Here is a 23,004-nt window from a genome sequence, read left to right as displayed (position 1 = left end):
AGCAGAAACGTTCAGCAGTTCCACTAAAATAATTAACACACGTTGAGCTTAAAGAGCAGAAAACTAATGTAAATAAGTTTGTTTATGTTTGGCTCAAACCAAAAATATTGTGTAGTAATAATAATAAACCCCTTAAACTGAGGAATAAGGTTTCAATTTCCTGTCTTCCAACTTTTTTGTTTTTAATAACGAGAAGTCGAACCTCCACATGGTGACGCCAACAGACCGAAGCAGGTACTTCACAGAAGCAACAACGGGAGACAGTGTCAGTGTTTGACATTTGATTTTACTTAAATAAAAAAAATGTACAACACATTTTAACAACAAGTATCATTTCATTTAAAAACTTTACACCTATTTGTACAACGACACCATTTTATAAAACCCTTACATTCGATACACACAACAGGTCGACAGAGTTTACGTAACTTCCACAAAAAAACAAAAACAAAAAAAAAAGGAAACCACAAACAAACAAACTGAGGAAGATTCAGAGTCAAAGATGTTCAGGAAATGCGCCAAACAAAAAGTTTGAATGAGGCAACGTGGCGTTAACGACTAGTGTCAATGAAAAATCTAAAAACATTTTCACAAGAAACACAATTAAAAACTACAAAAGATTTGGCAATGAAAGAGTTTTGCCCAGATCCCACCAAAAACTGACCGAGAGATTATTCATTCAATTGTTCATTTTTTAAATCAAAACTTATACTGGATGTTTCATATGTTTTATTTTGGGGAAAATTTATTTCACTTTCACCTACTTTAGTTTTGTTATAAAGTTGATTGAGCTAAAAACGACAACATCCTCCATTTTGGACAATTTGTCTTTGGTCAAAAGATCACATCTGTAACGATTGCATCTGCAAATATTAGTCAATTAAATGATTAGTCGATTGACAGAATATTAATCAGAAACTATTTTGGCAATCAATTAATAGTCAAACACTCAGTGGTTCCAGGTTCTCAAATGTGTGAATTTTCCGCTTTTCCTTGTTTTCCAAAACTGAATATTTTTTGGGTTTTGGATTGTGGGTCGGACAAAACAAGACATTAATGCCATCACCTTGTCCTTGAGGAAATATTTTCTTTTGTTCTGTAGACAACTAATCAACTGACTAACCTGAAAAAACAACTGGCACATTAATCGACAATGAGAGTAATTGTCAGTAAATTGTTGATAAATGCTGGTGAGTCAGCTTTCAGAATAACAGTACATTGTGTTCCTCTGAGGGACGGAGAACTACAGTTACAGAGCAGCGGTACTGGCAGGAAAAGAAACGTTTTAAAATTTACACAGCAGCACTTTGGCTGGCTGTAAAATGTGTTTCCTCATTTAGTGGCAAACTTAAAAAGCCTGACAGATTTCATGGAGATAAAAATAATAATAATAATTTGTGCTATCTAATTAACCAAAAATACATGTTTAAAGAAAAAGTGTATTTCAGTCGAAAACAAAACGAAAAGTCTTAAATCCAAGGGCCTTATTTAGATCAGATTGATAGCATTGTGAGAGAAACAATTTGTGTGAATAGTTTGTGTGTTTTCTTTTTTTTAATTTATGACACTGCTGGCTCCGTACAAAGTAAAAAGAAATAGAAGCTAAGCTGAAAAGAAGAAAAATTTTATATTTTAGCCTGTTTAGCTTTAGCCAATTAGTTTCCTAGTATTGGGGAAAAAAACCCATTTAAATCAGGAGCTAAATAGAACAGGAAAAAAAACTTCAATATTTATTGGTTATGAAGGAAAGCTAAACCTAAAAGCTCACTGAACTGTGATTTTTTCAAACTATTGTTTTGTTTTCGATTGTTTAGCTTTAGCCGATTAGCCCTGAAGCTTAAAATACCTAAAACAGAAATTAAACAGATCAGAAAAACACTTCAACACGTCATCTTTTTTAAGCCTCTGAGCTTATTGGTGATAAAAGAAAGAAAAACCTTGGATTTCATGTCATTGTGCTGTTTTGAATTGTTTAGCTTTAGCCTATTAGCTTTTTGCTAGGAGAGAAGCTAAAGTTAAAACAAAAAAGTCCATTTGTTTTGTTTTTTATTTTGTTTTTTATTTAGCTTTAGCTTCTAGTCAATTTGCTTTTGATTGTGAAAGAAACCTAGACTTCAACATTACAGGTTGTATCTGCTTTGTTAGCATTAACCTATTAGCTTTTAGCTAAGACAAAAAAACAAACAAAAAAAAAAACGTTAAAAGCGGAGATTATTATTAAATGTCGCACAGGAAATAGTCTTAAAACATTCATATAGAATACAAACAGTCTCTTGCCACCACATAAAACAACAACATACTGTAATATTAACTGATTGTAAGGCTTAGCTGTTAAGTACAATACAGAGTCATTTAATAAAGTTTTTACAGTTCCCTGAAGACACTAATGTAAATTAATGAGGTTTAAACACGTTTATATTCGTACAACACTGTAAAAACAACTGTCCAAAAAAATCCTTTTTTCCCCCAAATATAACTGGAATATGTTCAGAAAACTGAGTGATGATTTTAGCATTAACGCACTGTGGACTGAACTTTCCAGTGTAATAGAATTAGTGTAAAGAGATTGTTTTGTGTTTTCTAATTATTTATTTTCACCAAATAAAAAATAAAAAAAAACACCTTTCCATAATTCCAGTGTCTCCAATGTAAGGACTTGCTTTTCTCTGTTTTATAACAAAACTAAATAACCAATGGAACTGCACTATGATGGACATTTCTCACCATTTACTGACCAAAAGTTAATTGAGAAAATAAATCAGTGAACCAGCATTATTAGAAAATAATATTTAGGTTAAGTTCAGTATGTTTTAGAGACTGATGTGTACATGCAGAACTGATTGTACGGCTGCAACTAAGGTTAAAGTCATTGTCAAATATTCGGTAAATTATTTTTTCAAATTGGACAACTAATCGTTTTGTCTATAAAATGTCTAAATAGTGAAAAATGTCCATCCCAGTTTCCCATAGTCGAAAGTGAAATCCTACCAATGGTCTAAAACCCAAAGATATTCATATATAAATATATATAAAACAGAGAAAATCAATAAATTCTCACATCAGCGAGAGAGTTTTTGATTCTTTTACATAAATGATCTATTATCAAAATGGCTGTGGATTGATTTTCTTCTAATCAAGTATTAATTTACTAAAATTCTCAGTTTGTTTGTTCGAGTGTTTCAAGTCAGATTCGCCAAAGTCTCTTAACTGCACAAACTTGTCGTGAATCGCTCCTTTCAGACTGTTGAACACAACCTGGTCGTGAAATATAACATTAGCATAATCAACACCGCTAAAATGTGCATATAAGGCTGCCTTTCATCCACTAACATGTCATATACTGACTAAGAATGACACACTGCAGAGCTTCAAGTCTGCTGTCCAAAATCAGTAAACAAAAAAACATAACAAGTATCGCAAATTTCGCAGAGTCAGTAGACAGACAATTAGAAAATAAGCATAATAATAGTGCATCAGTGACGAGTCATCAGAGGGAAGGGTTTAAGCTACATGATGTTAGAGGCTGAAAAAGCCTCACTGAGATATTAGACTAGAGGATATTGCAGCTTAAAGCAGGTGATGTTACTGTCAGTAGAATCTGCTGTGGGGAAATCTGCCAATAGAAAAACTAAAATCTAAAAACACTCTCAGTAACTCGGCAGCCATGATGATATGAAGAGAATCTTAATTTTGCATTAAGTTTCTTATAGACAAGATATATTTCTTTAATTATATCAATTTCAGTATCACATTTTAGGTCCAAATTCATTCATATGTGTTTCCCCCAAGAGAAGAAAACATCTGTTCATGACCCGTCCGACACATCTGGATCACTCCTGAAACTTAAACACCACAAATTCTCTTAAGCGGCTGCAGACGGTAACATCTGATGAAATCTTGTTATACTGGAGCGTCTATCAGATTGTAAACCACTGATTCTTCCTGTGCGAGCAAAAGAGATTCAGTTTGAAAAAAACAAAAACAATTTCTGAACCGTTTCCCTGCAGAAATTTTCACATTAAAAGCGACACAAATTTAACAGAAGGATTTATGCCCTTTGAGCTGCTGAGAGGCTTTTAATGTGAAACAGGAAGCGTGTTTCATTCAGAATAGTTTAAAAGGGATAAAAAAATTTTTAAAGAAGTAGAAGCAACAGGAAATAATCAGTGAATAAGAAGAGTATCAGAGTCTAATACAGTACATGATTAGAGTACAGTCCTCAGTGTTCGTTACCAAACCTTAATGTGTTTGTAATTATTAGAAAAGACGCTTATATTTGAGAACTTACTGTAAATGAACGCTCAGGATTGATGTTTTGCATAAAGCTCCCTCTTCTTCTTCTACTTTAAATTAGTTGAAATCAGCTTATTTAATATCAATCACTAAAGTAATGTCAGTGTTTTAGATCAATGACCCTATTGGTTAAAAAACAGAGCAGCAGCTCAAACCGAAGTCAGGAGTCGTTGGAGGATGTCACCGGTGAGAGGACGCGGAACAGATGCAGGGGGGCAGCCATCTTGGGAAGGCATTACTATGTCTCTGAGCTGGTGGCTGTGGCCACGCCCAGAATCTTGTTGTACTGGATGAAGATGGCGTCGAAGGCTTCGTCTCTGTGCATCATCGCTCCGAACACCATCGGCTGCAACGACAAGAACGGAGGGAACATCAGATTCAGGCAGAGAGGAAGCCCTTCACTGCGCTGCGACACTTTTATATTTTAAGTTTTCAAATGTTACACAGCTTTAAATTATTCATGAATCTGCTCCGCTCGGCTTTACCGTGAGTTTCAGCTCATTGTTTATCTCTCCAGCTGCAACATTAACGTGGTTTTTCAGCAGCTAAAGAGCCAGATATTTCTCTCAGGAGTTGGTGGAGATCGAAAAACCAAAAGTCACAAGCTCTTACCTTCTGGGTGGATGGCGTCGCTATGGAGATGCCCATCCCAGATCCAGGCAGCACCGACAAAACTTTGTACTGAAAGGGACAGAGAGGGCGAATTCAAGAGACAGTAACCAAACAGTAATGAACCACGTGGGGAATAAATACGAGGAGTTTTCCTGTTCATACCTTCTGGATTTCTTTGATGTCGAGCAGTTTGATGACCTTGTTCCTCTTGGAGGATCCAGACCTGGAGCTGGAGCTCTCGAAACACAGATAACTGAGGAGGACAGAGGAGACTCAGTTCACGCCGCTTCACACAGACGTTCAGAGACTGTGATACCGGACTCTTTCACGGCTCCCCCTTACATCACACCACCGAGACCGGGACCAGCTCGAGCGCAGATGAAAAATATTGTTAACAACGTTTTTTTCCTCGACAAAAATCTATCGTAAAGTTACTGAAACGTAACATCTGAAAACAAAGACCGTGATGAACCGTATTATAACAAGATATGAATAAGGACTAATCAAAAATTTGAAAGACAGACAAACGAATGACGTCTAACGGCCTGACTGCAGAGTCGGTGGAGGACTTACTTCTCGGTGACGTAGAGGACGCCGTTGCGGATGTAGTCGGTCGGTGTCCTCCTGTCTCTGTTGATGAGGCAGCAGCGCCAGCCGTTCTCACACACTGAAACAACAACACAGTGATTAACACTCACCTTGGCCCCAGAATTATGTCTCATATATGTTGTACATATGTCGGGTTTATTCAGGTTCAGAATCATTTAACCGGACCAGGACACTAAGTATTTAGCTGCTCAATCTTAAAAAATATTCTGAGGATCGTGAAACTTGTTTATAAAAGAGACTCAAATGAAGACTGATGTTTATATTATTGTTATTTTCTGTCTCAGTCTTCTCTGGATTTTTCTGTCAGTTATTTTTGTTCTTTATACTTAAAGAAAATTATATTTATGGACTCAGTAGTTTAATGAACCTCCATATTTTCTTCTTCTTCTGTGTTTTATTTGAAGTGTTGATCCATAAGAAGATATATTTGTGGTTTTAAGAACCAAAAAACCATCTCAGTGTAGTTTCATCTCCTCTCTCAGGCTTCTCTCTGGAGCTCTAGTAACAACAGGTCTGTGAGCCAATCAGAAGAGAGGAGGCTCTGAACCTCTCTTCTGATTGGCTGACTGTTTTCTGAGTGATCCAATAAAAATAAAGCAGATTTCAGGTAAAAACACTCAGAGAAACCAAATCCTGCAAGGTTTGGATGGTGGGTCCAGGTGGGCGGGGCTTGGTGACTGCTTTGTTGTGACATCACAAAGTTCCAGAAGTCCTGACGGCTGGTTTTAAGGCTCAGTTTCTGAATACAGGCTGTGTGCATTTCTCTGTGGACTGAGGCTTTGATACTTTCACAGTATTAATATAGAAGCTAGAGCTGATCTATAATCACACTACACATGGACACAGACCTGTAGACTATATAGGACCTTTAAGATGTTGCACTGAAAAACATATTCACGTTTAAAGTCATTTCTGAACTCTGAACTCTTCATGATAGATTTGTGTGGACGTTGTTGACCCCTCCCCCTCCCTTGCAGCTCCTTCCTCACCTGTCAGGGGGCGCTCGCTCTCCGGCAGGTTGAAGACTTCGTGGAAAGCTCCTCTCTTGGTGCTGTAGTATCGTCCTCCGTCCTCGTCCCGGCTGACACCCAGAGGAGCTGCGGCGCTGAGGCTGCCTCGACCCCCCGCCGCAGGAACCTGAGCAGGTGGACGGGGGAGGGGGTAATGGATTAGCAAATCTGCAGCAGGTGAGGTGTTAAGGCGGCAGTCAGAGAGTGAAGCTGCTGCGAGACCTGAGAGTCACCTGTCCAGGTGTGTTCACAGCTGTTTGACAGAATTATCACCTTTGTTTCTGTGTTGTTGTTAAAATGTGACTGCTACATATTATTATATAAAAAAATAATATCAAATATTAAAAAACTTAATTAAAAAACCTTTTTTTTCCCCCTTTCTTTTTTCTTTTTTTTTAATAATTTGTAGAAATTGCCTGAAATAAAGATCTGGGCAAATAATGTGTCGGCCAATAAATTACAAGAAAATCAAATAGAAAAAATGCTAAAATATGTTTTTAAAAAGATTTGTTTTGTTTATTTTAACAGTTACATATATATATATATATATATATATATATATATATCCTTATCATTTATCATTTATTTTAAACTCTTGAATATCAATATAGAATAGGTGTCCGCCTTAAAAATCCTTTGAAGTAGAAGAAGAAGAAGAAGAAGAAGAAGAAGAAGACGATGACACAACTTCATTCACTGTATCCCGTCTCACCTGAACTTGGGCACCAGGTCTCAGCAGAGGTACATCTGAAAATTCAGGTGATATCTAACCCTGAATCTGTCGTGGGGGTGGTACTAGAGGAAAGGTCACGGGGTCATCAACCTCTAAAGAGGAGCAGGACTGATGGGATTTCTCTCTCACTCTATAACAATCACTATTGATCAGAGCGACAGCAGCTGATTGGTTTCTGACGACTCTACATCTCTAACTACAGAACACACTACTGACCTCTACACTCTGACTGTACACACACACACACACACACACACACACACACACACACACACACACACACACACACACACACACACACAGCAGGATCCTACCTGTTCACACTCAGACAGCTGAGAGAGAAAAACACAACAGCTCAGCGAAGTGAAACCAGATCCAGATCCAGCGACTGGAACCAGTAAGAACCAGTCCGCTGGTACAGGAGAGTGACCCAGTTTGTGGTTGTGATTATTTTCTCTCAAGGTCTCTGATGTTTCTTTACTTAAACTAAAAACAATTCACTGTTTGTTCGTTGAAAAAAAAATATTTTGAGGTTTTTATTTTCTAAATTTTAACTTTCTATTCAAGTTTCAATTTAATTCAATTTCATTTGTAAAGCCCCAACCATAACATCCATTATCCCTTTACACCTTACAATATGATTGGATGATTAGATTAATCTTGGACATAATCTAGTTCAAATTAACAGATGGACACTGTTCTATTAAAATTCCAATCTCATGATGAAACTTGTCCAGAGATATTTTTTATTTTAATTTAATCAGATTTCTTTTTGCATTTGATGTTTTGACTTGATCAGATTTAATCTACATTCTGAGTTTGTTTGTGAAAGTGTGAAAACGACCACATTGTGTCAAACTATTTCAACTTGTACTTGAGTAACTTTGGATTCTATGCAACACTTCTCAGTATTTTTCATTATTTCACTTTTATATTCTCACTTCTCTTTTCTACTGGTATTTCTGTGTTTTTTTGTTGTTCTGAGTCGTTGCTGTGTGTGTGTGTGTGTGTGTGTGTGTGTGTGTGTTTGGGCGAGTGTACGTGGGCAGGTGTTCGTGAGCTGCATGTTGATGCTGCTGTACTTGAACAAGACGACAATAGATAAGAGTTTAAAGAAATAAAAAGAAATAAAAAAGAAATCTATCCAGTAACTGTTGAGACATTTCACTTGTGAACCTCGTTGTGGCGCTGCAGGGAAAGTCAGGGGTTCATCACCGATCGTTAGGATTTATCCTCAGGGGACCATGAACATTATCTCATTAGTAGAACTTAAATACGTCTTTAGTTTGGTCTTATTAATTTTCAGATATATTTAAAGTCTTATTCTGACAAATACTGCCACTGACCCGTCTGCTCAGCGTGGTGCTGCTGCGCTCCTTCAGCTGCAGGTCGGTGGGTAAATTGGTCCAGATGATGTAAGGGGTGTCGAAGCGCTGCCGCAGCTTGGGACAGCTCTTGAAGATGAAATCGATGATGAAGAACTTTATGCCTGCGTACACAGCTGAGGGAGAGGAGGAGGAGGAGGAGGAGGAGGAGGAGGAGTGAACACTGGACTCATATTCATCACATGGACACAAACACGACTTCAGTGGGATGATCATCATACTGTGTGTCGGCTGGATGTTTAAATATTATAACAACATAATCAGAATATGTCTGAGGTTTGTGTCACTTAATGAAGCTTTAATCCAGCAAGTGTCTGAACACACAGAATGATCCTTTATAAGAATAACATGTCTATGTGTATGCAGTGTGTTTATTAAACTGTTTATAATATGTACTGATGATAAATGTTTTATTTTATTTTATTATCTGTTGTGTCAAAACACCACTCAGTGTAACTCAGTTACAGCTCAACAGCAGCACAATCTCCGTCCTCCAAAATGAAAACAACCTTTATGAGAGGAGGATTTATCACAGGACTGTTGTAGAAAGCTGCATCAAGTTTTAGCTTCAGGTGTTCCTAATAAACTGACAAACTGTTAATATGTAAAATATGTACCTATGATGAATCCCAGCAGTTTGTACGGCAGCAGGCAGGAGGAGATGAAGGCCACCCACAGACCGACGTACAGCTTCTGAGTCAACTCCGGCTGCACCCACATGAACAGACTGTGCACGCACACACACACACACACACACACACACACACACACACACACACACACACACACACACACACACACACACACACACACACACACACACACACACACACACACACACACACACACACCACATTAAATATCTGTGTATGCAGCATCGTTCCTGTCTGAACCTGAAGCGACGTGCGACAGACAAACTCACTTCTTTATCTTCTCCAGGATGTTGGCCATCTTCCCAAACAGATTCTGTGAAGACCAAACAAAGGTTTGTTTTTGTTTCCTAAGTGCGAGTGTGAGCTCTGCTCCTGCAAGGATCTTTGAGTGTAAACTCATAGCTGTCTCTACGGAGGAATTAAAAGGTGTTTATGATGCCTGTCTGAAGATAAACTGTTTATCCAGTGTTTGAAAAAATGGCATTTCTTAGTTGGAACGTTTTTTCAGCAGATATTTTTCCTTCTCCCTCCACACATGGTCATTAAACTCAATCGGCTCAAAACTCACAATAATCCGGGTCAGAAAGAGGTAAAGTTTCCAGGATGCTGCGAATTTTTAGTCCAGAAATGGGAATAAATGAACATGATTTGTTTTCTCCAGCAGTTGGTCTCAGAAGGAAAAACAAAACAAAAGACATTCTTCTTGTTGTTTTCCTGGTGTCTCTTTCTGACTGGCTGGATCTGTGGGTTCAGTCTGGAGCTTGTCTTTTCTGTTGCTTTATCCTCAGGATTTAGGTTTAGTTAATGTCATTTTGTTTGTTTGTTTGTTTGTTTGCTTGTTTGTTTGTCTTTTGTGGACTGAGATTCTTGTGTTTGTTGTTTTGTTTCCCTCTTAATTACCCTGCTTCAGTTATTTATTGTCACCTTTCTGTAATTATAAATTATAAATGATTAGTAATAAATTATTAGATTTAAGTTGCAGTTGGACATAAAATATCTGGCTGTGACGTAGCGCCTCACTTGTGCTTTCTGAGCGACGTCCAGAACCAGCTGGAACTTCTCCGACACCGTCAGGTCTTCTTTAGAGGGCTCCTGGAAAAACAGAGGAGGCAGAGTAATGTAACGTCACACACCGACACCTGTAAGATCACCTGACGTCACCTGGACGCCATCGTGAACACACCTGACATTAAAAAAGTGGAGCTGGGGCGTCGCGTAGCGCAGTGGGTTACGCAGGCGCCCCATATATTGAGGCTACAGTCGTCCCTGCAGCTGCGTGTCATTCCCTCTCTCTCTGCCTCCCCATTTCCTGTCTCTCTACTGTCCTGTCCATTAGAGGCACAAAAGGCCCCAAAAATTCTTTAAAAAAAAAATAAAAAAGTGGAGCTGTTTAACCGTCAGATTAGTTCACCTGTCCAGGTGAGATATCCGCCCGGTTTTAAACGCATCGTTTTCATGTTTAATGGTTGATGTTGAAGGAAAAAACAAACGCTTCAGGTGTAAAGATTTGATTTCTCACCATGGGCTCTGAGACTTCAGGTACGATGCTCCACTGGATCCTCCAGCCTCTGAGAGCAGTGCATCATGGGAACATACAGGTACATATGAGATCATTTCACAATCACAACACATTTAGATTTGTTTTTTGTTTGGTTTTGCTGTTTTCTGATGATCTCTGTGCAAGTAAAAAGTCTTTGAGTTTCAGTTCTAAAATAAAAATCTTATGATAAATCATTTGTTACAGAAACAAGAAAGTTTTCTGTGTCATTGAGTCAATTTGAAAATCTTAAGTTTTCTTCCCCTGACTCCATATAAACCCTTAAACTACAGACTTCCCCTTGAGTATCTTCAAAGACAGAACTAGACTTTCATGTATCAGAGTCTACAAAACTCAGAAATTATTAAAAGATAAAGAGAAAAGATTAAAAGTCTGTGATGCAGAAAGAAAAGCTACAAGCTGGTTCTAATTCAGGCTGTGTGATTGGCTGACAGCGAGTGGGCGGCGGTTGTACTCACTTGGAGATTAGGTAATTTAAGGACAAGCGGAGGATGGCGAGGAACAGGAACATGGGGATGGCCCAGCCGTGCCACGCTGCGTACATGTAGAACTAAATTCACACAGACACGTGAAGTGAATTGTTTCATCAGTCAATGAGAAAGATGTAAATAAACATGAGAGGTGTCGTTTCAGTCTAAGAGGCACAAAGAAAGATGAAGATATATCTATCAAGATATCCGCCATGTAAAAAGATCAACAAGGACTCACGATGAAGGCGATGGCCGACGTGTAGACGGAGTACCAGCTGGACAAGGCAGAGAGGTTCCTCATGAAGTTGGTCACAGGTCTGAATCCCCGTTCTGGAAACACGACAACAGACCAACTGACCAATCACAGACTGAGAAATTATCATGACATCAGCTCTGTATGTTAGCTGAGACCACGTCAGACTGGGTCTATATCAAAAACCGCTTTACCTAGATTTATAAATCTGGATTTTTAGTTGAAAGACTAGAACTGTGAAAACACAAGAGCAATTTCACTGTTTTACAATCCTCTATAATTATCTATAATTACTGATTTATTCATATTTAATATTGCGCCTGTTAAGTTTCTGTTTTTACTGTGACTGTTGTGTTCTTGGGGATGGCAGGGAGGGTTTTTGTTAAGTTTACAAAAAGCCAATAAATACAGTTCTGATATAAATAAGGAAAAAAAATAAAGAAATACTCACTGAGTCGCCTCATGTTTTCAGTCAACCTGTGGAGCAGAAACAAGTTGATTATTTATATTTAACACAAACAAACTGTCAGTTACATGTTCAGTTACTTAGTGTTTCAGTAAAATGTGAATCTGCCGTCGATCATGAAGCTCCTAAACATCACGGCTCTGCACCGTCCTGTAAACTCTCTGTACAGACGGTGTCTCACCTCTTGCCGCTCAGCTGCTCGTCCGTCTCCACCGTCTTCTCCTCCGGCTGGAAGCGGAAGTCTTCGATATAAACACCAAAACGGTCATAAAGCCATTTCAGGAAACTGTTGGACAGAGTTTCCCTCTGTTTGTCTGAGGAGGGAAAAAGAAATCAGCTTCACCACATTTATTCAAGTTCATACTACAAGGTCTGGGTGTGAAGTAACATCGAGGAGGTCATTTAAAGTAGGGTGACCAGACGTCCCCGTTTTCCAGGGACAGTCCCCGTTTTTTGTGACCTGTACCCGGCTGGAGTTGTCCATGACTTTTTTTTGGCCAACAGGCTGCTTCAGAAGTGAAGCTAAAATCGTCAAAATAGAGTTATCCAATCAGATTTTTTTTCTCTGGGCAGAGTAAAGGTTAGCTGGCTCACTCATTGGTTAGGAGTTCATAACCAGGCTAACAAAAACAAACATACCCAATACCCATGTCCAAGCCAGGGGCCCACAGAAGACGTTGCCTGATAGTCTGCAATGAACTTCACGCGACAATATTCACAACCTTTTATGAAAAACGTTTTTGATTCTTTTGATCCGTGGACTCTTACAAACTAAAGGAATATAAATCATTTAGGAATAAATAGACAATGGGATTTCAAGACTGCTTCAAAGATAGGGAGTCATCATTTTATCAGTTGTCCTTCACCATAGTTTATTACAGTACAACAGTTACCATGGATGAACAGATGAAGACAAAAAAGAAGAACTTCTACAAAAAGGTGAGTGAGTCTGTGAAGCTCACCTGTACCGCTGCTGGCAGGTTGAGGAGGGGGCGGGACCTTAGGTGTCTGAGAAGGTGAGTCTTCAAGTCTGTGAAGTTTCCCAGCAGACAAAAAAAACAATCAGTAAGGGCAGATGGAACCAGCTGCTCCGTCCATCTCAAACCAGCTAACCAAATAAATTTTTTTTTTGTTTTTTTTTAAAAAACCACCTGGATCTCAAGGCGTCGTTGACCTTCTGCTCCAGCTCGATGCGCCTGCAGCGCTCCTTCTCCAGCTCCTGTTTCAACGAATCCACATTGGACTCTTCCTTGAGTTTCCTCAGCTCCTCCTCTGAAACAGACGGACGGTCACAGGTGACATTTTTGCCCTCTACCTGGTGATGTCATCCTTCAGGTACCTTTTCTGATTTGATTTCCTCTCAGGCTACATACAGTCAGACCTTATAAGTGGTGGTGCTGCTGGATATGTTTTTCAGGCTATATTTACGTTAGGCACTAATATTGTAAAATATTTATTGTAAAACAATGTACTGTAAAAAGATTCTAAATTAAAAACTATTTTAAAGGATAATTCTGCTTTAATTCATATTAATTTATTATCTTAACCCCATTGTCTTTCTAAAACCAAATCTGTACCATTGGCATCAGTGATGGATTTTAAAACTTGTGTGCAAAGAGTCCTGAAACTGTTTTCATTGCAAAAGTCACTGAGATTTGTGACTGTTTAAAAGAAACTACATGTGTAAACAATTGTGTGTGTGTAAAAGTATCTGCAAATATATGCAGTTAAAAATCTGGACGTAAATGTCCTTTTTCATTACGAGGGAAAACTCACAGTGAATCTACTAACACTTCTTCTCAACAGTTTCATCAGTTATTAGAGATTCCTGCTGTTCCCTGTTTTATAACCTCTGACAGTGACCAATGACAAAACACTAAATTTGGACTTTGATTTAATTGCTCTAAATACTATTAATAATTTTACTGAGAGAAATGTAATGTCCTTATTTGCCTGTGTGTGTATGTGTGTCAGATGAGGTCATCCGGGTTATTAATAGCTGTGTTTGTGTATGTGTGTGTGTGTTACATAAAACTGACAGGCAGATATTGACGGATTACCCAGCATGCCGTTGTGCTGTGGGGCATTTGACTCCAAACTGATGTGAGAAGCCACGATGACCCAAAGGGGACAGGGACACTTTTTTTTCTTCTAATCAATTTATATTTTTGAGCCTGAACGTTCATTCTTGACCTTGGGAACATTAGTGCAGCTGCATTGGATTGAGAATAATGTAGATTACTAACGTAAGAAGTGTTTCTCCAACAAGGCGATTTCTAGGTGACCTTTGACCTCATTCAGATCTGTCCTCGAGTCATCCTGGAGAGCTGCAGAAAATGATCCTGGACCAGCCTGAAAGACAAACCCATAAAGGTTTTTTTGTGTTCCACTGTCGGTTTTTCGTTATAGTTCATTATTGTGAATAAAATCTATTTGCTGAATCTGTTTCCTGTGTATTTCTGTTTTGCTCGAGTATCTTATTTTCATTCATTGCTACTTCCCTTACTCCCTGGATTTTTACAGGGAATGTAAAACATGATAAACATGACACAGCAACAGAAAGAAATAAAATCAGTTACGAGAAACTAAACTGAGTTAAAATCTTTGAACCAGGATGATGGTTTTTGTTGTGTGTGGGGTGCCACAGGGTTCAATCCTGGGTCCTCCTCGATTTTCACTCTTACCCAGCTAAGAACCTGCTGACATTATAAATCTCAAAAGCAGAAAATGGACATTATTAATAAATATTTTTCTTATTTTTTTTCCTTCTGAATTTGTTTATTAGAACATGTAAATGGTTTTCTGAAGGCAAAACATTTTTTTAAACAAACTTTGTTTTTTAAATACTTAAAATCTCCAGGATCAGGATTAGAAAGAAGATGTTTCTTTAAAAACTCTGGGTTGTTATATTTCTCAGACTTCCACCGTCACAGCTCAGACAGGTGTGTTTTCGTACCTGAGCGTCACTCTGCTGCTCTCCCTCCACACTCAACTCCTCCGATGGCTCCCTGATGGACATGCGAGGTTTCATCACGACCTCGTCAGTGCACTCAGTGTCGGACGTGTTGGGCGACTCGGCCAGATCCAGGAACTCGTCCCGTCTCTGGCCTCGGAACCGGATCTTGTCCAGACGCTTCAGCATGGTGGGCGTCGCCGAGCGGGACTCTACCTGAACATGACCAAGCTGCAGAGACTGGAAGAGGAGAGGACAAAGAAAAGAGAAACACTGAGAAATGATCCACAAAACCTCCAATAATTGATTGTTAATTAAATGCTTTTAATAAATTGAAAACTGACAGCTGTTTCCATGGAGATTATTATCCCTGCCAGCAGCACCGCTCTAGGGAAGGTGGTGTTTGTCAATCCACCACTTTGGTCCAAAATGTAAAAGCTCGACAGCTATTGGATGGATTGCAACGAAATTTGACATTCATGTTCCCCTCAGGATGAACAATAATATATTTGATCTTCTTAACTTTCATCTGAGTAAAACTATCATAGATCCAATACTTGACTAAATAAATTAAATAAATCACTAAATACGTATAAACAACCCATGACATTCCCATCAAACTCCTCAGGGGAACATAAACGTAACTAATTTCATGGCACTCAAAACCACAAATGTGGACCTCATTGTGGTGCTATAGGAAAAGTCATGGGATCATGAAAATGAGGGGGATTTCATCCTGTGGGGAACATGAACGACTGTAACAAATCTTATGCCGCTCCATGTCGTAAATGTTGAAATATTTCTCTGGATTCACAGAAACTTTGACCTGCTAGAGCCACGAGATGAAACATAAGAGGATCACTTTAGTCATCAGTGTTTATCTGCAGGGGACTGCAAATGTTTATACAATATTTCATGAAAATCCCTTAGTCTACCAAGCTGCTAACGTGGCTATAAAGTTCAAGTACCATGGAAAAATTCTGCTTTCATATTACTGCACTATTGGTTCTCATTTAGATTCACAAAAAAACAGAATAAAAATGAATCAAAAGCAACTTCTTTTTTTTTTTTTTATCAAAACTGAACCAAATGCAGACGCCAGTTCAAAACTTCTGCTCTTCATCTACATCATGTGAGATAATTCAGCAGTTTAAAGCTCAACGGACACGCCTCCTTCAACACAAAGTCATCATGGGTTTTACTTGTCCAGGGAGAGTCAACATGTTTTTGAGTTTTGGACTGTTGATTGGACAAATAAAGTGATTTTAAAGACAGCATCTAGGGGTTTAGGAAATTATAACAGCACTTTTCAGTATTTTCTGACATTTTATAGAGCAAACAATCAAGAAGTCAATAAATAATAGTTGCAGCCCTAATATGGCCTGATGATAATGATACAACTGTAGACAAATGTTTGGGCACCCTACCAATGCTTCTTTTAAACAAATATCCACTATATGTATAAGTACATTTACTCAACGAGTACTGCATTTCATATTTTTATAACTTTAGATTTCAATTTTCCGCTCATTTATATCTCTACTCCTCCACATTTCAGTTCATTTTGTTCTTTTTTGCACTTGTTTTAAGTTAAACCAGAATTGTCTTTATATGATTTTACTTCCCAACAGTAAATCAAGTAGTTAAAACCAGCTCCACTTCAATCAGCTACAACAGCAAAATGCTGCTGAAGCATTAACAATCTAATAATGTAATTTACTGCATAAAAATATGAAATGAGCCACTCAACAGTACTTTTACTTTTAATACTTCAAGTGCTTTCAGCTGATGATACAGCTGTTCTTCTACGTACAGTGGATATAAAAAGTCCACACACCCCTGTTTAAAATGAGACCGAGATAAATCATTTCAGAACTTTTTCCACCTGTAATGTGACCTGTAACCTGTAACCTGTACAATTCAGTTGAAAAATAAACCAAAATCTTTTAGGTGGGAAAAAACTAAAACTAAAAACTAAAATAATTGTTTTATATCCACTGTATGCACTTTTACTTATATTGGAGTATTCATACATTGTTGTATTATCACTGTCACTGACATAAAGGATTCTAGTTCATATTCCGGCACTGTGACAGACAAAGAGACCGACTGGTCTGACTGCTTGTAATGATTATTGTCTTATTCTTTACCTGTACAGGTGAGACTGGCTGTTAACATGACTGACTGATAGATTTTACAGATTTTACAGACTGTTGATTGAAGGTACCATCGGGGAGGTGTTTGATCGGTCCTGCTACAGAGGGTCTGGTCGCTACAGAGACATGGTCTCAACGTGATGGAGTCAGTCACATGAAGAGACAGAAGACACTGAGACATAAGACGGTTCTCCAAGATGCTCGGAACAACCTTTAGTGTGCAGGTGTACCGAGCTGCAACCCTGGAGGCCTGGGTAAATAATGAAACTGTCTGCCAGGTACAATGGGAGAAGGGGAGGTGTCTATAGGAGCCCCTCAGCAGGTGGATCCAGTCCTGTCTGTATGAAGTTAATTATTAAATAACGATTTAAAAAACAAAACAGACATCGCACTGTAATGAACCTGGATTCACTGCTTATTAAGACTTTTCAGGGCCTGCAGACAACCTGCTAAACTGGTGACAGCCAATCACCTGCTGTTTACCTGCCGACCTCAAGGAGGATCCTATAGCGACCCGGCAGGTCCGCGAGGTCCTGGTTGGACACAGGTGGACACCTTCAGAAGACCGAGGTAAAGAGGGTAGGAAGCAAGGAAGTAAGGAAAAGAGGGGACAAAAGTAGGTGTGTCTCACCGTGAACCGAAGCTGGGGCAAACTTTGCCTCCCTGTCTCCAAACCCGCTCCGATCCGGGTCAAATCCGCCCCGAACCGCTCTGGGCTCCTCTCAGACCCGTTCCAGACCGCCCTCGCTCCTCGGCCCCGATACTGGATCCAGTTGAGGTGGGGGTTTTAGGGGGTAAAAACCGGACCGTGTTTCTCTACCTGACACAACAATCACCGCTGTGGGCGGGGTGACCAACGCGGCGGCTGAACAAGGATGTGACGCAATCACGCTGCGCTCTTAAAGCGAACGTCCGGGTTCAGACAAGCGGAACCTAAATAAACAGTTCTCTGTTTCTGGGGGGAAGTTTGGAGTAGTTTGACAGACGGTTCGGTTCAGTTGTAGTCATTAATGTGTTGTGACTGTGAACAGGTAAAAAGAGCCACCTGTTGAGGCTGTTAAGAACCCGCGGAGTCTCAGCTGAGAGGCGGACATGGTCTCAACAGTCCAGAACACGGACGTGAAGCAGGTAAGACTCACCTGAGGCAGGTTATTTTACGCTGTCTCGCCCCTAAAGACAGTGAGACAGTTAAGGTCACATACCTGCAGAAAAACTCCCATCCAGCTCTGACAAAAATCAGAGAAATCACGCTGTATATTTCACTGTTTCTCAGACTTTTACACCAGACTACATTCAAATAATTGTGTATTTAAATATAACCTTCATATTTTCCTAGAAAACATCAAGTAGATCTTATGAATTGAGACGTCGGTGGCTAATGTTAAATTCGGCATATAAATAATTTCATGCAGCCAGATGTTGCACTATAATTCAAACAACTTAATCTTGCACACGTCCCATCAGACTGGCAGAAATTTGAAAGTGACATACTAGTTTATTAAAATGTGAAAATGTGGCTGCATAGAGTATACAATATATGCCGATTTGAGGAGCGGGGCCTAATCATTTCAAAACACCTTGAGTCATGTTTTTTAAAACTGTGACACCATCGCCAATTAGTGACGTAGTTTATAAATTTCACTTTTTGTAATGGACATTCGGGTCGAAGAATATGAGGCTAAAATTCACTACAGTTTCTGCAAAGACCGCAGGGATCCTGAAACAAAACAAGCACAAATATTCGTTAAGAACGTGAGGAAATGTACAAAAGCATGTTTAGTTTTCTCACATACAAAACATTGTGTAAGAATACAGAAGTTAAAATGTCTGTATGAGGTCTAAGGCCAGATTTCACTCTGTTATTTTATTGATATTTTAGGTCCTGTATCCATATTGGTTCTTCTTGCTTCTAGTGATTTTGTATTGGTTCTGTATTGGTTACCTGATGGTTCGGTGTTGGTTCTGTGTGTATAAGTACCTAGTTACGTTTACTCAAGTGCTGTACTTAAGTACAACGTTAAAGTACTTTACTTGAGTATTCCCATTTTCTGATACTTGATACTAAACCACAGTTTTACCTTGTACTTTTTACTCCACTATACATTTATTTGAAAACATAATACAAAATGTAATCAACATATAAAATGTGATGTATTATTATAGGTAAAGATAAGATGCTCAGGAGGAAATTCACAGTTAGCTCCACCTTTACCAGCTGCAACAATAAAGTGATGTACACATGAATGAAGTTATAATTATAAAACAATAATATGATATGTTTTTTTCCAAACTGGGCCATTTTACATAATGATTAATTTAACTTTTTGTACTTTAAGTATATATTGTTGCTACTTTTAAAACTTGCTTAAGTTTCTGTTCTGGACTCTCTCCAGACCAGATTCTCCACAGACCCGCTTGTCTGATTTAGGTTCTGTGTCTCCTCTGCAGAAGGATGCTGATCGTGCGGTGGTCGTTGCAGTAACGTCTCGTGCGGTGTTTGAATGCGGAGCTCATGATGATGATGATGATGAGGGCGTGTATGAAGTGGGCACGGCTCTCCCGCTGCTGCAGGTCAGAGTTCAACGCTGACATCAGTTTAAAACCTTTAACAGTTGCCGTTTTCTTGTGTGTGGATAAATCATTATTAGACGGCTTAGATATCTGTAAAGAGCAGTGATATTCATTCATTCATTCCAAATTAAAATCCTATCATTGTGAACAGGCGCTCCAGAGAGTGAATGAACGTCTGCTGGAGGACAATCCTGCTGAGGCGCTGCTGTTTGACGTCGTCCTGATCACCACCGACAGTCGGCAGCAGCAGCAGAGCTCCCGCATCATCAGCAGCACCAGACATTACGGTAATTTAACTGTAACCATCATCAGACACATTACAGCCTGCAGCCGATCAGTGTTGGAGTTTATCATCTTGTCGACGCCGCTCTGTTGCAGGTCTTGAAGTCAGCAGGTTTTGTTTTTCCAGCGAGGACGATTTCGTCGAGAGTTTGCTGAAAAATAACTTGCAGCTCTTCCTGACGACGGACGGAGACGAGGCGTCGCAGGCGTCACAGAAAGGTCAGGAAGAGCTGATGTGAACCTCCCCCGGTGTTCTGAGGAGTTTTTACTGCTGATCAAAGTCTCTGTCAGATCTCAGAGCATGAAAATCCTGATTTGGTCAAACAGCTTGACAGCTGAGACCCAGATAACTAAAGCATCACGTCGGGGTAAAGATCTAAAAAGTTAAACATCTGTCACAGACCTGTCTGAGCATCAGACCTCAGTCCACTTCAGACTAAAGTGCAGTAACTACAACCTGAATGCCACGTCAGCATGCTTCAGTTCTCACAATGTGTTATACTGTGACTCTATTCTATAATGTTACAACTTTATTTTTGAAATACTACTGCGATATACCTGAAATATTACGACTGTTTTTCCCATAAAATACTACGACTTTAGTCTCGAAATACAACTACGTTATTCCTGAAATACTGTGACTTTATTCCTAAAATATTCGTTTTTTTTGTTTTAAAATATTCTGAATTTATTCTCAAAATGTTGTGACTTTATTCTAGAAATGTTCCAACTTTATTCTTAAAACATTTGCAGGTTTATTCTTGAAATACTACCACGTTATTCCTGAAATATTGAGACTTTTTCCCTCAAAATATTATGACTTGATGCTCGAAATACTACTCCCCAGTATTCCTAGTAGTACTTTCTCTCTAAATACATCATAAAACATCTTCTTTTAAAATGTTACGACTTTATTCTCAAAATATTGACTTTATATAAAACTTTATTTTAATTAATTTTTAACTCCATTTTCAAAATCACTATTGATCATATGTTGATCTTAAAAAGTATTATCAGCAACGTTTGAAGTGTGTTTTCATAATGTATTGATAATGTATTGACTGTGATACTAAAAGGTGAATCATCTTTGTTGTCATTGGTCCAGGTGTTCTCTCAGTTCTGTTGGACCAGCAGACAGCTTCCTGTTCGTCAGAGCAGCTCAGAGTTTTATTCTGCGGAGACGCCGTCATCCAGCCCGACACCGGCCCGACGCCGGCGAGCCGACAGGCCGCTCAGGTACTTGCAGCAACATACTGCTGATCCGTCATCACTACTTTTTAATTTTTATTTGTAAAAGATAATCCACTTTCTTCCTGTGCAGAGTTTCTCGGCTCAGCTGGGTGAGATGCGGCGGAGGTTCAGTGTGTTCAACAGCCCTCTCAGTATCGTCATGATGACATCACGTGGCGGCAGGGAAAGCTGCTGCGCCGCGTTGCGTGCGCTGCGGTCCCGCGGCGTCAGCGTGGACGAGGCGTACTGCCTGGCCGGGGCCCCGAGGGGTCCCATCATCTCCGTGCTCCGACCTCATTTCCTGCTCAGCGATGGCTTCCTGGAGGAGTGATGACATCATGACGGGATGAACTGTCACATGACATCACAGAAAAACCTTGATCGTGTCTTTAAGAGAAGCTGCCAGTCAAACATGTTTACTGATGTATAAAATGTCTCTGTTGCTCTTGTTGCTTGTCACTTTATTGTAAACCCAGTGCTTTTTGTTCCTGTCAGCTTCTGATCCTCTTTTCCAGGGATCTGATTGATCGATGGTCAGGCTATTGACGAGTTTAGATCTGATCCTCTGATGGATCATTTTTTTTATTGTTTCTGTGTGAGGGTCCTCACAGGTATAGGGATACAGATGGGTAAACACACACTAATGCTTTTGTTACAGTTGTAGCTGGTTACTGTCATTTGTTTTCTGAAAGGACTGGCAGCGGACTTACAGGTCACACTTATGTATTTTATACATAAATAAAAATATTGAAAAGAAAAAGGTTGTTTTTGTTGTTGTTGCTGCTTCTGCTGTGATGTGTGACGTTAACCAGCAGGTGGCAGTATAAGGCAGAGCTTAAGACGCACACAAAGACACAGAGACACATTAAAGGTCATTTATATATTATTATTATATATTATTATTATTATTATTATTATTATTATAGTAAAGTCTATTTAAGGAGGTTCCAGGAGTCATTGAGATGTTTCTAGGGATGTTAAAGAAAATTCAAGGAACATATACAGAGGGGTTTTTTGTTTTAAGAGCTTCAATTGGATTCAGTTAGTCCTTCAAGAGCAGCCAGGGTCCTTGGGGATGTTTCGGGGATCCTCTAAAGGTGTTTTTAGGGAGTTTGTGAAGTTTCAAAGGAGGTTCCAGGGGTGTCTGAAGGTTCTAGGGATGTTTCGGATGTTCTTGAGGAAGTTTTACGGCCATTAAAGAAGGTTCTGTTGATCCTTGAGACAGTTCTAGGGGTTCCAAAGGATGCACCAAGGGTTCTTGAAATTGGGTCTAGGACGAGTGACATTTAATGAGGTCTCACTAAAGATCTATCTTCCATCCTCCTAAGGTTTGTGGTTCCTTTATGTATTTTCTTTCTTTAATATCTATCATAGTCTCTCGTGATCCATGAGAAGGTAATAGGGAGTTCATGAGGAGGACCAATGGTTCTTGAGAGACTTTTTAGGTCTTTGAGATTATTTCAGTACTCCTCTGGAACATTTTACACATTATAAATATAATCAGAGCAACAGCCTGAGGTGGCGTGTACCTAGAAAATCCAGCAGGTTAATGTGATTCATTTCAGTCATCACAGGTTGTAAAACAGAGGGAGGCCGAGCTGATCATCAGAAGGCGTCGACCCGTCTCTGCTACCGCAAATTAAAACATGTTCAGTGAAATGAAGCAGCCTTTTTCTGACAGCGTTATATAGGCTGTGTGTTTGTTTTCATTATACCGAGTGAGGTTTGTGATGAACGCTGCCATCATCAGCTCCGCCTCCTGAGCACAAA

The 23,004-nt window shown here is 39.3% G+C and overlaps 2 protein-coding genes across 2 annotated transcripts; one reads left to right on the top strand and one right to left on the bottom strand.

Moving 5' to 3' along the window:
* Nucleotides 1-268: 268 nt before the first annotated feature.
* LOC130176253 (GRAM domain-containing protein 4-like) lies at nucleotides 269-17,986 on the bottom strand. Its single transcript, XM_056387219.1, has 19 exons — nucleotides 17,783-17,986; nucleotides 14,999-15,235; nucleotides 14,289-14,394; nucleotides 13,194-13,314; nucleotides 13,005-13,072; nucleotides 12,224-12,356; nucleotides 12,028-12,053; nucleotides 11,562-11,653; nucleotides 11,312-11,403; nucleotides 10,815-10,863; nucleotides 10,316-10,387; nucleotides 9,565-9,608; nucleotides 9,260-9,369; nucleotides 8,604-8,758; nucleotides 6,504-6,651; nucleotides 5,479-5,572; nucleotides 5,068-5,158; nucleotides 4,906-4,974; nucleotides 269-4,639 (listed from the first exon to the last, which is right to left on the bottom strand). Exons 2-19 carry the CDS (start codon nucleotides 15,182-15,184, stop codon nucleotides 4,532-4,534), a joined length of 1,764 nt encoding a protein of 587 aa, XP_056243194.1. The 5' UTR covers nucleotides 15,185-15,235; nucleotides 17,783-17,986; the 3' UTR covers nucleotides 269-4,531.
* Nucleotides 17,987-18,087: 101 nt separating this feature from the next.
* Nucleotides 18,088-21,994, top strand: LOC130176254 (cytosolic 5'-nucleotidase 1A). Its single transcript, XM_056387220.1, has 6 exons — nucleotides 18,088-18,279; nucleotides 19,600-19,722; nucleotides 19,874-20,009; nucleotides 20,101-20,223; nucleotides 21,110-21,240; nucleotides 21,326-21,994. The coding sequence occupies exons 1-6, from the start codon at nucleotides 18,244-18,246 to the stop codon at nucleotides 21,563-21,565; spliced, it is 789 nt and encodes a 262-aa protein (XP_056243195.1). The 5' UTR covers nucleotides 18,088-18,243; the 3' UTR covers nucleotides 21,566-21,994.
* Nucleotides 21,995-23,004: the final 1,010 nt, after the last annotated feature.

The sequence above is a fragment of the Seriola aureovittata genome, chromosome 10 (assembly GCF_021018895.1).
Source record: "Seriola aureovittata isolate HTS-2021-v1 ecotype China chromosome 10, ASM2101889v1, whole genome shotgun sequence".
Lineage (NCBI taxonomy): Eukaryota > Metazoa > Chordata > Actinopteri > Carangiformes > Carangidae > Seriola > Seriola aureovittata.
The sequence above is the reverse complement of the archived record's forward strand: the minus strand, read 5'-3'. Positions and strand labels throughout refer to the sequence as shown.